At 40.4% G+C, this 16961-nt stretch overlaps 2 protein-coding genes across 9 annotated transcripts in view; one reads left to right on the top strand and one right to left on the bottom strand.

Moving 5' to 3' along the window:
• The window catches only part of EXOC1 (exocyst complex component 1), a 73947-nt gene that overhangs the window by 35469 nt on the left and 21517 nt on the right, over window positions 1–16961 (top strand). For 4 of the 7 annotated variants that reach the window (XM_050947484.1, XM_050947480.1, XM_050947482.1 and 1 more), the window contains 6 exons: window positions 2208–2252; window positions 3162–3325; window positions 7851–7958; window positions 10266–10342; window positions 10996–11224; window positions 12926–13109. In XM_050947484.1, the coding sequence (XP_050803441.1) occupies window positions 2208–2252; window positions 3162–3325; window positions 7851–7958; window positions 10266–10342; window positions 10996–11224; window positions 12926–13109 (807 nt within the window). The remainder of the gene's footprint in view (window positions 1–2207; window positions 2253–3161; window positions 3326–7850; window positions 7959–10265; window positions 10343–10995; window positions 11225–12925; window positions 13110–16961) is intronic. The other 3 variants (XM_050947486.1, XM_050947485.1, XM_050947481.1) reach the window with 1 other exon arrangement.
• LOC127048325 (uncharacterized) overlaps window positions 1–16961 on the bottom strand; it is a 172382-nt gene that overhangs the window by 143787 nt on the left and 11634 nt on the right. The gene's annotated exons all lie outside the window — the stretch shown is intronic.

Raw genomic sequence — 16961 nt, 5'->3', positions numbered from 1 at the left:
CTAATGTCCAACCTAAATCTCCCTTGCTGCAGTTTAAGCCCATTGCTTCTTGTTCTATCATTGGAGGCTAAGGTGAACAAGTTTTCTCCCTCCTCCTGATGACATCCTTTTAGATACCTGAAAACTGCTATCATGTCCACTCTGTCTTCTCTTTTCCAAACTAAATAAACCGAATTCTTTCAGCCTTCTTTCATAGGTCATGTTCTCAAGACCTTTAATCATTCTTGTTGCTCTTCTGTGGACCCTCTCCAGATTCTCCACATCTTTCTTGAAATGTGGTGCCCAGAACTGGACACAATACTCCAGTTGAGGCCTAACCAGCGCAGAGTAAAGCAGAAGAATGACTTCTCGTGTCTTGTTTACAACACACCTGTTAATGCATCCCAGAATCACGTTTGCTTTTTTTGCCACACTATATCACACTGTTGACTCATATTAAGCTTGTGGTCCGCTATGACCCCTAGATCTCTTTCTGCCATACTCCTTCCTAGACAGTCTCTTCCCATTCTGTATGTGTGAAACTGATTGTTCCTTCCTAAGTGGAGCACTTTGCATTTATCTTTATTGAACTTCATCCTGTTTACCTCAGACCATTTCTCCAATTTGTCCAGATCATTTTGAACTTTGACCCTGTCCTCCAAAGCAGTTGCAATCCCTCCCAGTTTGGTATCGTCTGCAAACTTAATAAGCATACTTTCTATGCCAACATCTAAATCGTTGATGAAGATATTGAACAGAGCCGGTCCCAAAACAGACCCCTGCGGAACCCCACTTGTTATACCTTTCCAGCAGGATTGGGAGCCATTAATAGCTACTCTCTGAGTACGGTTATCCGTCCAGTTATGCACCCACCTTATAGTAGCCCCATCTAAATTGTACTTTCCTAGTTTATCTATAAGAATATCATGCAAGACCGTATCAAATGCCTTACTAAAGTCTAGGTATATCACATCCACTGCTTCTCCCTTATCCACAAGGCTCGTTATCCTATCAAAGAATGCTATCAGATTAGTTTGACACGATTTGTTCTTTACAAATCCATGCTGGCTATTCCCTATCACCTTACCACCTTCCAAGAGTTTGCAGATGATTTCTTTAATTACTTCTATGGTAGTATTAGCAGAAGTCTCCAACTCGAGTGCAGTAAGTGCACAGTCACCTAAAATGGAATGTGTATGCACAACACATCTCAAAGAACAGTAGTTACTGTACAGATAAGTAAACATTTGGGTTTTTTTGCGGCTGTAACTTGAAAAATTCATGCTTACCAAGAATTGTTGAATCCTACTAAATTTTGCTTCTGGAGCATGTGTGCAAGTGCTTTCCACTGGTGAACTTAGAATCCTTTACCACAAACAGGGAAATATTACCTTGTCACAGGGTACTCTAAACTTCTTACTAAAATGCAGTTTTGTGCTTGAGGAAACTACTTATTTTATTTTTCAGAGACCAGTGGGATATTCAGGGGATAAACCCTTTAAAAAAGAGTTGTATCTTTATGTAAATGTTTTTGTTGGTAGTGACTTTTTTTTCTTAGCCTGGCAACATCTGCAAATTGGGAAATTCTTGATGCAACCTGAATGAAAAATACATTACTTCTCACTGTGAAAAGCGAAATTAAGTTGTCAGCAACAGCAATATACAATAGGCTGGCTGGTCTTATTGGAGAAAAGAATATTATTGAAAGGACTTTTGCAGTATTAATAAATTTTTAGTTAAAGAGCTGGAAGATGATGTAGGTAGCCCTGATGTAGTACAAGTTTACACAGGATTAATCTGTTTGCATTTCTCTTTCTTTGGTATCAATATGATTTGCAGTTTATTGGCACACTGTTCCTCTAAACTGCGAATCTGATTCAGTATCAATCTTTGCAAATAAGACTCACTATTTTGGTGGTCTTTTCTGTGTTAAGGAGAATTTAATGTATAAATGTTTAACAAGTCAGAGTTTTCCTACACATTTTGTTTTAAGAAAAATGAAAGTTTAATATTTTGAAACATATACTGTGTTTTCCATGTAGTTAGATACTGAATTTCTAGAACAGTACCTCCCCAACTACATGTTTGCAACTGTAGTTACTTGCTGCTTATAGTTCTCTGCATGTTTCTTTCCAGCTAGTGCTTAACTTGCATCTTGTGCATGGTTTGTGCAAACTGCATTTTTAACTTGTCTTTGTCTTTGATGCTTGCAACCTAATCCATGCCAGCTACACTGCCTCGAAAAGAAAGCGCTGTCAAACAGGAAACAGAGAGTGAGTATGACTAGTGCATTAGTATGTATTGTCAATGCATGTGTGTCTATGTGTAGACATAGTTATATATAAAGGAAAACCCATTAACCCTAAAGCTGACATATCAGGGTACAATAAGTATTTGTAAGCAAAACACATCCAGAGATGTTGAACATAGTTGGCAATTATATTAGTTTGAACATACAGAATGAAAATTAATTGGTTTCTCTGCGATCGATATTTATGAAGATTTATCACAGCATTTTACTTGCGGTTTGAATATAGCAGGAGATGTTTCTCTTAACTTTGTTTTTGTACTGAGGTTTCTCATCATAGCAAGAGCTCTTCCCTAAGTCCCCTTCTCTCCTTGCCCCACTTTATTCCCAGCTGTCATCAACCAAAAGAATGTGAACTATGGAAAAAGAAAGTCCAAGAGAATATGGAGAGTATCTTTAGATACTAAAGCGTTTGCTCTACTATTTTCCTTTCAGAATAATTTCCGCACGCTCTCTTTGCTCTGTGTGCTGCTGGAAGATGCTCTTAAAGCATTACAACTGGAGTTCCCATCCAGCTTTCCTTTCAGAAAGGAGAGTATCTGCCCCAGCATATTTGCTATACATGCTGGTCCCAGGTGCAAGATGCCCAAAGTGATTTCTGTTGTCAGTTTTCCTATGTTATTCTACAATGCAGACTTAGGTAGCTGCATTGTAATTAACTCTGAAAACACTTAAATATTCCAGTTAGGTTTGTAATGAAGAAACGTGTATACCACAAAACCACTTACAGATAAGGTACAAACTATTCAGTAGAAAGAATATTGACATCTCTGTGGGGACTAGGAGTGCTGTTCTGGAAATACCTGTATTTTTCTTTTCAAATTTATTTTATTCCATCTATGCTGTCATCTTTCATAGTTTCATTATTTCATAGGTCTTCATGGAAGTTCTGGAAAATTGACTGGATCTACCTCTAGCCTAAATAAACTCTCCGTTCAGGGTTCAGGAAATCGTAGGTCTCAGTCATCCTCACTGTTGGATATGGGAAACATGTCTGCCTCTGACCTTGATGTGGCTGATAGAACTAAATTTGATAAGGTAAAACAAAAAAATGTAATATTTCTCCTTAGTTTTTAACTTTAATTGTTATGAATCCACATTGTTTATTGTCTGAAAATGTTCATTAGTGCCCAGGAGTCCATATAGAAGTATAACGCTTTAAATTCATTTAGCATGAATACATATATGTCAACACTTCAGTTTGATATGCATTGTGCATTTGCTCGGGACTCTGTAACAGATTTAATTATGGAAAGACTAACATTAACCATAGTTAAGATTGCAATTGTTTTCATTATAAGTCTGGTTTTGCTGCACCTTCTCAAAAGTTCCCAAACAAAGAAATGTTGGCTAAAAATTTGTGGGTTAAGTATGGGACCAACATATTTTTTTCCTACCAAATATGAAGCGAATTGATCATGAGATTGCTGAATTATGGCACCGTCATAAGAAAGGAGTTCAAAAAGTATTGTGATGCGTGTTGTAAATTTGTTGGCAAAACTGGAAAGAAGGAAAGAGAATCTAGTTTAGTAGACCATCCAGTAGAAACCTAGTACATAAGACAAAAGAATAGGTTAAATAAATACCAATTTCTAAAATTAACCATTTACATGTCAGTTGTACATCTACTTTGGCTGCCTTAAACTATGGCACCAAATGATTGCTGGAGTCTTATTATTTTTTTTTTTTTAAATGAAGGCTAAGTCTGTAGCCCTGTCCCTTGCAGAAATAGACCTAAAAGTGTAAATCCAGTGTTTAGGGAGGATTCTCAATGGATAGGGGAAAATTTTCCTACCAAAACTGTTTTTAGTCTCGGAAAATATTATAAATTACAATATATTTTTAAAAAGGACGAGGGGAACCAATTATAGTCTTCTAATACTTTTTTTTGCCAAGTGCTATCGTGAAAATGGAAAGTGGAGAAACAATTAAAATTAAGTTTTATAGGATTATTTTATTTGAGGAAATGAATACCTTTTGTTGCCTAACACCACTAATCCTTGCTATCTTTTTTTTCCTGTTTAATTGTTGTTTTTTTGGTAACTGCAGTTTACCTGTAAGGATTTTAACCTCTAAATTACAGACATACACTTGCAGTCATAACAGGTGTTTTTCTATGAAACTGAATTAAAATCATGGTCCTGTCTGTGAAAATTAGTAATTTTTGTAAGAATTCTCCTATTCTGTTACAAGTCAACAAAAATAGATATTATCCCTTCAAATGGTTTGGTTTTTTTTCTTCTTTTAATTATTTTAAAAAGCCCTCGTTCTGTATTTCTGCATGTAATCTTGTGTGTGATGAAGAAATGTATACGCAGAGTTTTATGTAATTTGTTGTGCTTGCCCAATAACTTTTTGGATAAATCTTTCCCTTATTAGTTTCTAGTGAGTACATTTACTGCTTAATCTTAGTGTGGTAGGGTTTAACAGTTAACATGCATTTAGTCCCTAAATACTTGCAAAGAAACTGATTTAGTTTACTGTATGCAGGTGACACAGTAGACTAGAAATGTCTTTGAAAGAGTCTTTATTGTTTGGTGGATGACACATTTTAATTTATTAAAATTATATGCCAAAAAGTAGCTTTACTGTTTAATTTGATTATATTTAAAAGTAACTCAAGATCACCTCAGTATTTCCAAAAGTGAATACAAAAACTTATTTACCAGTTTCACCAGATGCTAGTACTTAATACACAAAAAATGTTACTGTGAAGCAGTTAGGGTTGGCACACACAGAACACACCTGACACAAACCCACAAAGAAACAGTATTTTAAACCACTTAACATACCCTCTATTCATCCAGTTACAGGCACCACCTTAGCAGTTCCACAACTACGATATTATTTGCTACAGATCGTGCACAAAGTCTTTTGCTGTGTCCCTCTCAATCTATGCTTCTGCGCACACACCTTTACCAAGCTACTATATGCCAACAGAACACACTGCTGCACAAAATATCCACAACTAATAATCTGAAACTGCAGCATAGTATTTGAAATTTTTTTCCAATAAGAATAGCCGCTAGCATACCTTCATCTACTGTGGTTAGAAACTCTTCTGTGAACTACTTCCTATTTTCTTGTTCCCTGAAACTACATTGGTATATGATTGCTTAACAGTCTATAACTGTACCAGGTATGGATGCAATTTATTTGGTTATAACCTTATTTGAAAAAGGTTGTGACAACACTGTTACAACCTCTCATGTGGCCAGATAGCAAATGGGTTTTGAATTAGTAAAAACTTCATCCTGTAGTCTTAGAATTCAGTTAGCAAACTCCTTGGGGAGCGGGAGGGGAAGAGGGCAGGAGAGACGGGGACCATTCCATTTTCCTTTCTCCCTGTTCCTTTCATATTTAAAGTGGATAACAAATAATTATATTTCATGTGGTAGTAAAACTTTATGTAAATCAACTTTTTTAAAATATGACTTTTACTGTTAGAACTTTTGGAAATCGTATCAGGCTACTGTTCCTGTTGCTTTTAAATGTTCAGGTAGAAATCTGGCTTCAGAGTTTGAGTGCAGAAGGTATTATATGGAACAAGCTGTGATGCTTCTTGGGGTACCTAGGACTGTGAGTTACCTTGTTACTTCCTTGCCTCCAGTGAGAGACAGAGACACCTCTGCCCTATTAGCAACCCAAACAATCTCCTCAGGGCTATGCCAGCCCTTACTTTGTCTTGCATGTTAACAGTAGGCATACCTCAATCACCGAAGCACTCCTCTGTAATGTCCAGCCCCTACCCATTGGACACTTGCTGAAATTAGCAGGTTTGCTATCCCTAAGCAGACGTACACACAAGCCTGTTTGAGTCAACTGAGGATCAGCTCTTATGTAACATCGCAGCAGTGAGAGAGGTTTATAGTGAAAACAATCAATTTTATTATCAAATTAAAATTTGATGGCTAGTAAGGATAATAGAGACAGAAAGGTTACATACAAAACAAAATCAATAGAAGCTTCCTAGAAACTAAACTTAACTTTACCAGACTAACCATCTGTATAAAAGCAGACTTTCTATTCCCCAAAGTTTTCTTGCAGCATTTCTAACCTAGACTGATTGGGAACATGTTTTCACAAATGTCATAATATAACAGTTACTTCTTCAGGTACAGGATATTGAATTGTCTTCTCCAGTCTCCACAATTGATTGCTTGTTCCCAGAGTCAGGATGACCCTGGTTTTCTATTCTCTAGCATGCCAACATCATGTTGATTTGTACGCAAAGAGGGTTTCCATTGTGTTGACTTACTATACTTAATTTACATGTAAACTAAGGCAGACAGGTGAATATACATCCTTTGGCAGAAACCTGTTTGTCAACCCTGCCTCGATTCAGACTTTTTAAGAATGTATTTTTATTGTGTAAGCAGCAAAGAATCCTGTGGCACCTTATAGACTAACAGACGTTTTGGAGCATGAGCTTTCGTGGGTCAGTTCAACCAGTTTCTCCTCTCTTGGTTTTCACACCTCAACTGCTAGAACAGGGCCTCATCCTCCCTGATTGAACTGACCTCGTTATCTCTAGCTTGCTTGCTAGCATATATATACCTGCCCCTGGAAATTTCCATTACCTGCATATGAGGAAGTGGGTATTCACCCACGAAAGCTCATGCTCCAAAACGTCTGTTAGTCTGTAAGGTGCCACAGGATTCTTTGCTGCTTTTACAGATCCAGACTAACACGACTACCCCTCTGATACTTTTTATTGTGTGTGTATCAAGGGCAGCAGAGCCTGCCCAAAAGTGGGGAGGCCAGGACCAGGGTCCCCTGCCCCTCCTCTTCCATCCAAGGCCCTTCCCCGGCTAAACCGGAAGCTGGAGGAGGCTGGGAGCCATGGACCCTCCACCTGCCAAGGGAGGTGGTCCAGAACAGCCCCTGGCTTGTGTCCGCACCCCGGACAGGAGGATCCATGGCTGCCCTGGCCACACACAGCTCTTACCTGGACTTGTCTCCAGTTTGGGGGGCTGTAGCCCGGACATGGTAAGAGCCATGTGAGCAGCTGTGGGGTGCTGCGCCACAGACTGTCCATCCGCCTGGGATAGGGGGCCCAAGAGCAGCCTCCAGCCTGTGTCCTTGCCCCGTGGGCTCCTCCAACCCAGGAAAGGTGGATCTGCGGCCCGGCACCTCACAGCTGCCTGGGCTCCCCGGCCGGGCTCTACTTGCTGGCCTGGCCAGGGGAAGAGAGGCAAAGTGGATGGGCCACGGCCCACTGGCTGCCCCTATTCTGGCACCATCATAGCCGTGCTATTTGCACCTACATTTCACAATGATATTAATGACCAGTGTGAACCCAGCTTTTATTAAAGATCTCACATGATATTCTTTATGGATATATACTGTGAATGCAGTGTGCTAGGTGTAGTTAGTTTGTCAGGCCGTTAGGAGTTGCTGTTACAGAACAGTGAACCCTTTGCCAACTGGCATCGAGTGGTTCTTAGGATCACACAAGCAATGGAAAATAAATTAAAACTAAGAATATTGTTATAATTGGCTACAGTGCATTGGGGTGTGTATGTATGGGTGTGTTTAATCAAATTATTTTGGTTTATTTTAGATCTTTGAGCAAGTTCTAAGCGAACTGGAGCCCCTGTGTCTGGCAGAACAGGACTTCATTAGCAAATTCTTCAAACTACAGCAGCATCAAAGCATGGGAACAACAACGGTATGACTTATTTCAGTTTAGCTATAATGATATATAATCCATATATGGTCTTTAACACAAAATTGTTGTATTAGGTGTTGAAATAATATTGTGGCAATGAAGGCCCAATTGCTACAAATACACACAACTCCCCTACAGTCAGTGGAGCTGCTCATATGAATAAAGTTGTTTAAATGCGTATGTGTTGGCAAGTTTGGGTCTTAAAGTGTGAATAATAATCAGCAGAATTTTTGTAGTGTGCAAGTTAATGTCATAGAAGTCTAAAGTGCATAAAGGATTTTAACCAGAATGTCTCAAAATCCATTTTCCCTAATATTATAGTAAAGGGAAATCTGAATGTACTTTACAGTTAAGCAGTGAAAGAAGAAAAGGATGTAGTAAATTAGACCCTTTCTTTTATTTTGAATTATTTTCATTCTAATTATTGTTGTCTAATTCATACAATATTGTTGAAGTACAAAGAAAATAGTATTTGGAATAATGGTGGCAAATAAAAGGGGGGAAATCTAGAATGTAGAAAACCTTTATAGTTATGTGTGGGAAATAAAGATAAACCTTCCTAGTACACTATTTTCTGGGAATGTTCCTCAGTGCACAATTCTACAACTGTTAGTATTTTATAATGATTATTGAGATTCTCTTGCTAATCACACATCACTTTTTTCTTGTTTTCCCTTAGAGGAAAGTCATCTTTTTTCACCCTCTTAAGTATTTTCTCTTTCTGTGTCTTCTTCAAAGATGGTTGGATTTTCAAAGGTTTCTTAAACTTTCATATGAGATGTTAGCTCTTAAGTGCTTTTTTAGAAAATGTCTATACTTAAAACAGCTTAGTTGCTTCAAGGGGTGTTTTAGCTGTGCCTGGAAGATTTCTGCCACAGAGAACCATAACGACTATCTCTTTGTCCACATATAAACTGGGTTTCAAACTAAATGAAGGAACAATCATTTAACTGTTCTAAGCTGTTGAAACTAAAACTGTCTAATAGAGTTTGGCTGATCTGTGCATAGGAGACTAAATTATTTAATCTGAGTTTAGAGGCTGACATTAGCCTAGGTTGTTAAATTTGCATGCATGGCTATCATGATTGCTAATACAAATTTGGGAGTTGTGCATACAAACAGATAGCTGGACAACTGATTAGAAAACTAAATATGCACTTCTGTGTGCAATTGCCTGACTTGCAGACTGTGTCGTGGTAGGTATCAAGGGACTTATTTTGAATAGAAGGCAACCTGATTAGTTGAGGCTGTCCTTGCTCCTGTCTTGATATGGGTCCATGTCAAAAAGAAACATCCACGTTACTTTGCAGAGAAAGTCTAGTTGACTGTGATTAAACAGTCTGCTTCTGTGGATGCAGACTGCACAAACGCTAATGGTGAAATGCTGACCCTATTGAGGACATTGGTAGTTTTGCCATTGCCTTAATGGGGCCAGGATTTCACCCATAGTTTTCTCTGCTTGAGTTTAATCCAGTATTGCTCATTGATGTACTCCACTTCAGTTTTTGCAGTGTTGTTACAATAGTGTAAGTACTACAGTCTATGGTTGGAAGGCCAGTAGAGAACTGGGTGGAGATTGTCAGCACCTCCCCTAAGGTGGTAAGTTGCTTAGCTTCAGTTAAGGAAGCTGTTGTGTGTCCATAGCTGTCGGTATCAGGTGGATATCTGTTTGAATCTGGGCAAATATTGCCAATATTTAATCTTCCACCTTCCCACTTCTTGAGAACACATTGGTGAGATATCTCTAAGTACATCACTGCCTCAAATTGTGTGAATTTGAATATAGATCTGGATATAGCACAGGCTGCACTTGTGGATTTGGTGAGTGATCTCTTTCTGTGGATATTTAAAGATCAAATGTCCATGCTGTTCTGTGAGCAGCATTTGATATAATTTACTACACTAGCTTATGAATGCTAACAGTTGATAAGGCAAGGCAGACAATCAAGGGAAGATCATAGGGTGGGACAGTGTTTTGCAGAGCTTACGGCAATGACAAAACCTTGAATAGAATATGTTGGCTATTTAATGATGACCACTTTGTTTACCTCCAGATAAGGGGGTGGTAGTAAGGTTCAGAATGTTATGCCATGGAGTACGCCCAGGTATCTTGTCTTGTAACAGAGGATGAAAGTGTGTCTCTATTGTAAATATCACCTTCAAATAATGATTGCTGCTGGTAATTGTTTTTCTTAGACATACCTACCAGCTTAATAGAGAATTTTAGTTAAATAGGGATATAACCTAGTTTTAACTTCTTGCTTTTAAGATATGTATTTATGTAAAATATCTGCATAATTCTTGCAGAATGAAGCAGAAGAAATGGATGGAGGAACTTTATCCCGGTCTCATAATTCTGGTGTTCCACAAGCTATATCATCTGAGTATGTGTTGATGTTTCATCATTGTTCACTTTTGAGGCTAGAGATTTATTTTCTCTAATGAAGTATAAATCTTTGATTTTTTTACCCATAGTGATAAATCTACAGTTACTTTTGTTTCCTGCAGTTAAAAGTAATGACTTCTACATTTTTCAGTAAACATTGAATAGTTAACTTGTATAATATATACTTAAATTTAAATTTATTGCCGTTAAATGTGCCTGGCTGGTTATGTTATAATAAAACAATGTCACAACTCAATACCCCACCTGCTTACAAAATCTACAAGGAAACCCACCCATCCCTTTGATAGTTTTGTAAAAATACCCAGGAGAGTAGTTTGAACTTGAAGCATGTGAAAGACTCTATTTTGGAAACCAGATTGCCTGCTAGATCCTAGAAAGCCTATGTGAAGAAAACATTTTTGAATATAGTTAAACTGTAATTTTTTGACCTTGGCACTGTCCCATTAAGACTGGCAAAAATTATTTTATTTTTCCTTTAGCCCCATCCCCTGAAAACCTTGATGCTCATTAAGGTTAAGTAAAAATGACTGTTAAATACCCATACATTTTTCTTAAAATATATATGATAGAAAATGTATAGTAGCCCAGTGAACTGTCAGATTTGTTATTTTTATTTATTTTTTTTAACAGGAAAGACATGATTCGACAGATGATGATAAAAATATTTCGCTGTATTGAGCCAGAGCTGAATAACCTTATAGCTCTGGGGGACAAGATTGATAGCTTTAATTCCCTTTATATGTTAGTTAAGATGAGTCACCATGTATGGACAGCACAAAATGTGGACCCTGCTTCCTTCCTCAGCACAACACTTGGAAATGTTTTGGTGACTGTCAAAAGGAATTTTGACAAATGCATTGTAAGTTCTTGATTACTTAGATTAAACTAATCATAATATTAAAGGCAGCCAACTGCTAGCAAGTTTAAATGTAAGACAACCCTAGATCTTAGATGTCTTCAGAGTTGATTTAAAGGTGGGGGAAAAAAAATCTTACCACTATGTATTGATTTTTAAATTAACACAAAATAACTTGGATGGACTTGCAAAAACGTATAAATAATCGGTGGCTAGCTCTGTCTAATGAACATTCAGGAAGGAACTGGAAAAATGCAGTCATTTATAAGAACTCAGATTCTTAGTATTCCAGTGCCAAATCCTGCCTACTTTTCTCTTACCAGTGATCTTATTGAAACTACAGGCATGAGCAAGTCAAGCAGACTTTAGCCCTCAGGTCACCTGACTTGCTGAACAAAATTTGGTTTATGTTAAGACATTTTTTTATGACCCTATCAGAATCAAAAAGTATGTGTGTGAAGGAGACAGGTGTCTAGTCTACAATAGAAAAGGTTTGCCAATATAGCTATAGTGGCAAATCTACCTAATGTTAACACAGCTTTTACTGGTGAAAATAGTTCCATGACTAAAATAAGCTATATGCCCAGTCGGACTGTTTTTTGCCAGTATAACTGCATCTAACTTGGACTTTTGCCAGTATAAAAATGTAATTTAAAAAAAAAAAAAAGAAAAACCCCAAACACATCCTTAACCATCACTATTGTACCAACAATGGTTTCTGGTGTAGATCTAGCTAAGGATGGGAGACAAAACTTATCAATAATCCAACTTTCAATAAAGGAAGAAAACAATGTTTGATTCCTTTCTTAGAATTTTTTTTAACTTGGCTGCATTTGAAAATTTAATTTAATAAACAACTATCTTGATATTTGTACATTCTAGTATAAATTGCCAATTGCTATCAGTAGGCATCGGAATATGTGCCTCTTTATATAAGGTACATAAGAATGGCCCTATCGGGTCAGCCCAAAGGTCTGTCTAGCCCAGTATCCTTCTGACAGTGGCCAATGCCAGGTGCCCCAGAAGGAATGAACAGAACAGGTAATCATCAAGTGATCCATCCCCTATCACTCATTCCCAGCTTCTGGCAAACAGAGGCTAGGGACACCATTCCTGCCTATCCTGGCTAATAACCATTGATGGACCTATACTCCATGAATTTATCCAGTTCTTTTTTGAACCCTGTTATGGTCTTGGCCTTCACAACATCTTCTGCCAAGGAATTCCACAGGTTGACTGTGTGTTGTGTGAAGAAATACTTCCTTTTGTTTGGTTTAAACCTGCTGCCTATTAATTTCATTTGGTGACCCCTAGTTCTTGAGTTATGAGAAGTAGTAAACAACACTTTAAAATCATGACTGGTGTAGAGAAAGTAGATATAGACCTCAATCATATCTCCCCTTAGCCATCTCTTTTCCAAGCTGAAAAGGTAAACCAAAAGGAAGAAAATAAAAGCTCAAAGATTTGGTATACTCATAAATTCCTTCATAGTGTGTCACTCTGATTTATTAAAGGTTTGTTTGGGAAAAAAGGATTTAAAAACATAACATCATAAAGATAAAAGGAACATTTTATTCGCATAAGACTTGAATACTTATTGATTTTTCAAACTGTTTGAGTATTTTTCTTATTTCATTTCTTTTTTCAGGCCGAGTTTCAGAAAAAATATTATGGACTAATTAACCTTCTTGTTTTTAACTTAAGAGTAATCAAATAAAACAGATGGAGGAGGTAAAGATATCAAAGAAGAGTAAAGTTGGGATCCTTACATTTGTTGCTGAATTTGAAGAATTTGCAGCACTTGCTGAATCTATTTTCAAAAATGCGGAGCGACGAGGAGATTTAGATAAAGCCTATATAAAACTTATAAGGAGTGTTTTCATCAATGGTAAGGTCTATTGCAATGCCCAACATACTTTCACAAACCCATTCTTTGTCTGCCTGATGTACTTTTTCCCTCCGTTTGGGAGATCAGAATATATAGTTCCCCTGAAACTAACATTAATAGATTTTCATAAACTGGCCAATGGAAAATGCAGAACAGCAATTTGGTAGAAAATATTTGTTCTGCAGATCAAGCATATTTCCCATGTAGACAGATCCAGATGGTAGCACTATAGGGCATCATAGTCTCAAAAATTTGAAAAGTACATTTACTACTATAAAAAAAAATCTTGTCATAAGCCTTTGACACCAAACCTGGATTGAAATTTTTGGCAGCATCGTTTTTAGAAAATGTTAATGACTGAAATCAGTAACATACCAGTATGTGTTAAGTGAACTTAAAACAGGTGCATTTCTGATGTTTAAAGCGGACTATTTGAAAAGCATCCCTGCTCTGACCAGAATTCAGGGTTCTGCATGGGAGGTAGGGGACAAATAGTCAATATTTTATCTTAAAAGGTATATGAATTTTTAACTTCTGTATACATACCTATATTCTGTTACTGAGTGGAGCTACTGAAAGCTTTCAAAAACAAAATATTCACCTTCTTAAAGGTTATAAAGAAGGAGCTTGGAGACTTCATTTAATTACTGAGACTTTCACCTTTGTTTCAGTCATCACTCTAAATTACATAGCATCACAAATGTATGTAGTACATCACAAAACAAGTGAGAAGACACTTAAAGAGTTTACAGTCCAAGAGACAAATCCAAAAGAGCAAAAACTGAGGCATAGGAAGATGTGGCGGTAATATCGGTGAGATCATCAGGATAGGAAGGATTCACAGAAGTGCATTCTTCTTTGAGTAATTGCTGTCCATTCAACTTAGGTGTGTGTGCTTGCCACATGCACCAGTGCTGGAAGTTAGTTCCCTCAGCAGTATCTGTAGGGGACTGGCTCCGGCACCCCCAGGAGTGGCGCACACTTGCCATGGTATATAGGGTACTGCCAGTTCCCCCTACCCTCAGTTTCTTCTTGCCAACAGTGATGGTGCTGGAACTGTGGCTACTTCAGTTAGTGATACAACTGCTTGTTCGCTCGAACTAGTTATCTTCTGTATTATACTGTATGTAGTTTTCTATTATTATTTATAAATCCCTTAGCTATAGTTACAGAGTTTGTAGGTAGCAAACAGGACTTTGCCTTGGGGCGGGGCTTTAGGCCCTGTGATCGCTCCAAGAGGCCCATGCCCATTAGTGATCCACACAGCAGTTGTCTGTGTTGCTTGGGCGAAGGACACATTAGTGAGAAATACAAAATTTGCAAGTCCTTCAAGCCAAGGACTAAGAAGGAGTACAATATTCATTTAAGAGCACTCCTTATGGAGTTGGCCCTCACCCCAGCACCAGAACAATGCTCCAACTCTGCACCGAGTACCGTGACCTTGGTGTGCAGTGTCCCACTGGGACCGTTCACTAGCTGGTACTGGTCCCCATCCGTGGCTCTGACCAAGTAGCCCAAGAAGGCAAGACGAGGCTGGTCTCCAGCCTCCCACAACGGAAAGGATAAGACTGGGTGTGAGAAAGGTCTCATGCTGGGCAACTCTTCACTCATGTTGGGGTCTCGGGCCCAAGCTCCAGGGGATTGATGTAGCCCAACCCACTCCCTGCCTGCTATCCCAGATAGCAGCAGAGGCCTCCATCAGTCATGGGTGCCGTCCATGCAGGAGGCCCTGCAGGTGGTGTAGGAGATCACGTCCCTCCTGGTACCGCCCACATGGGCTACTGTGGTTCCCTGGTCATGGGGTAAAGCTGCATTTGGACCACTTTGGTCCCCAGTCCACCATTCCCCATCACGGGGCACGTCCCGCTAGCGCTCACCCTCCCGTAGCCACCACACATCTGATTGCGATAGGGCTGCGCTGCCCTGTTCAGTCCCTGGATCTTGGGCACGGACAGAGAGGCTTGAGGTGCAGCTTGCTGGCCACCGGGCGCAGACCTTTGGAGGCACACACCCCCTGACAGGAGTACCGCTCCAGGGGCCCGTCAAGGAATCGACAGTACCATTCTTCAGACCGTTGCCAATCCCCTAGAAGGGCATCACCATGTGTGGATGCTTCCTGGCACTAGGCCCGCTTCGACTTCCAGTCCTGCTCCTTATCCTGGTACTGCTCGTCAAGCAAGAGATGTAGATCGCTGGTTCCAAGCCGTCACGGATCCATTGAGCACCGCCGGTCCCTATGATCCCACTCCAGATCTGACTTCAGGCGGAGTGACAGGAGGTTGGGACAGAATTCATCGGAGCAGCGCTCGACTCGACCTGCGCCAGGGTGTTCCTGTTGCTGCAGAGATTCAGGGCACTGACGGACCACGTCACGGAAGTCTCCACGTTTTGCTTGACTAGAGTCAGGGTTTGCCTGCACCTCCTAGGTCACATGGCAGCATGCACATATGTGGTGCATCACGCCAGGCTCCAGTTGTGATCTCTGCAGCAGTGGCTGGTGACGGTCTACTCCCAGTCCAGGGACCACCTGGAGAAGGTCATCACCATCCCCACGACGACACTTATCTTGCTTCAATGGCGGACTGACCTCAGGAATGTCCTGGAAGGAGTTTGGTTTTGGATGCCTCAGACCTCGACTAGGGGGCGCACCTCTGTACCCTCCAGACCCAAGGTATGTGGTCCCCAGAGGAATCAACGTAACACATAAATGTCAGAGGCTCAGGGCGGTGCGCAGAGCATGCACGGTCTTCCTACCTCATGTGTTGGCCAGAGTGGTCAGAGTCCTCACGGACAACACAGCCTCAATGTTCTACATCAACAGGCAAGGCAGAGTATGATCTTTGGCCCTCTACCAATAGGCACTCAGAATCCATCTAGAAGCATGTCACCTTCCAGATGCCAGGAACACACTAGCATATCACCTAAGCAGGGACTTCTCCTCTCACCACAAGTGGGTGCTCCACCTGGAGATAGCCAGCATGATCTTCCAGAGGTGGGGAACTCCCCAAGTGGATTTGTTTGCCACCAGGCAGAACAGGAGGTGTTGCTGGTTTTGCTCCAGATGGGGCCTGGGCAAGGGCTCCCTCTCTGACACTTTCCTCCTGCCGTGGGCAGGAAGCCTGATGTCTGCATTCCCTCTGATGCAGCATGCACATATGTGGTCCTAGCAAAAATCAAGCGAGACAAGACGCAGGTTATCATGATCGCCCCGGGGTGGCCTCGCCAGCACTGGTTCAGGACGCTATCAAGCTCGTCAGCAATCCCTCCCTGACCCCTGCTGAACTGACTGGACCTGCTGTCACAGGATCACAGCCAGCTCTTGCACTCCATCCTTGCATCCCTTTATCTCACGGCGTGGATGTTGCATGGCTGAACCCAGATGAAGGGGCCTGTCTGGAAGGGGTCCAGAAGGGCTCTTCGAGAGTAGAAAGCCCTTGACTAGGCAGACCTACCTGGCAAACTGGATGAGGTTCTCCTGCTGGGCAGCTGAACAGGGCATCTCCCCTTCACATTCTTTGGTGCAGTCAATCTGGGACTACCTGCATCATTTTAAGGAACCAGGGCCTGGCACACTCCTCTATCAGGGTGCATCTGGCAGCCATTTCGGCCTTTCATCCACCAATCCAGGGGCAGACGTGATGTGACATGACATGATGATCAGGTTCCTTAGAGGCTTCAAGAGACTTTCATCAAGTCTGGTCCCCAGCCCCTCAGTGGGATCTCAACTCCATTCTGTCCAGGCACATGGGCCCACCTTTTGAGCCTTTGGACTTGTGCCCCCTGTCTCACCTATCATGGAAGGTATTTTTCCTGGTGGTGGTGATGTCACAAAGCGAGTCTCCGAGCTGCGAG

The sequence above is a fragment of the Gopherus flavomarginatus genome, chromosome 3 (genome assembly GCF_025201925.1).
Source record: "Gopherus flavomarginatus isolate rGopFla2 chromosome 3, rGopFla2.mat.asm, whole genome shotgun sequence".
Classification (NCBI taxonomy): Eukaryota; Metazoa; Chordata; order Testudines; family Testudinidae; genus Gopherus; species Gopherus flavomarginatus.
Note: the sequence above shows the minus strand (reverse complement) of the source record. Positions and strands in the feature narration are given on the sequence as shown.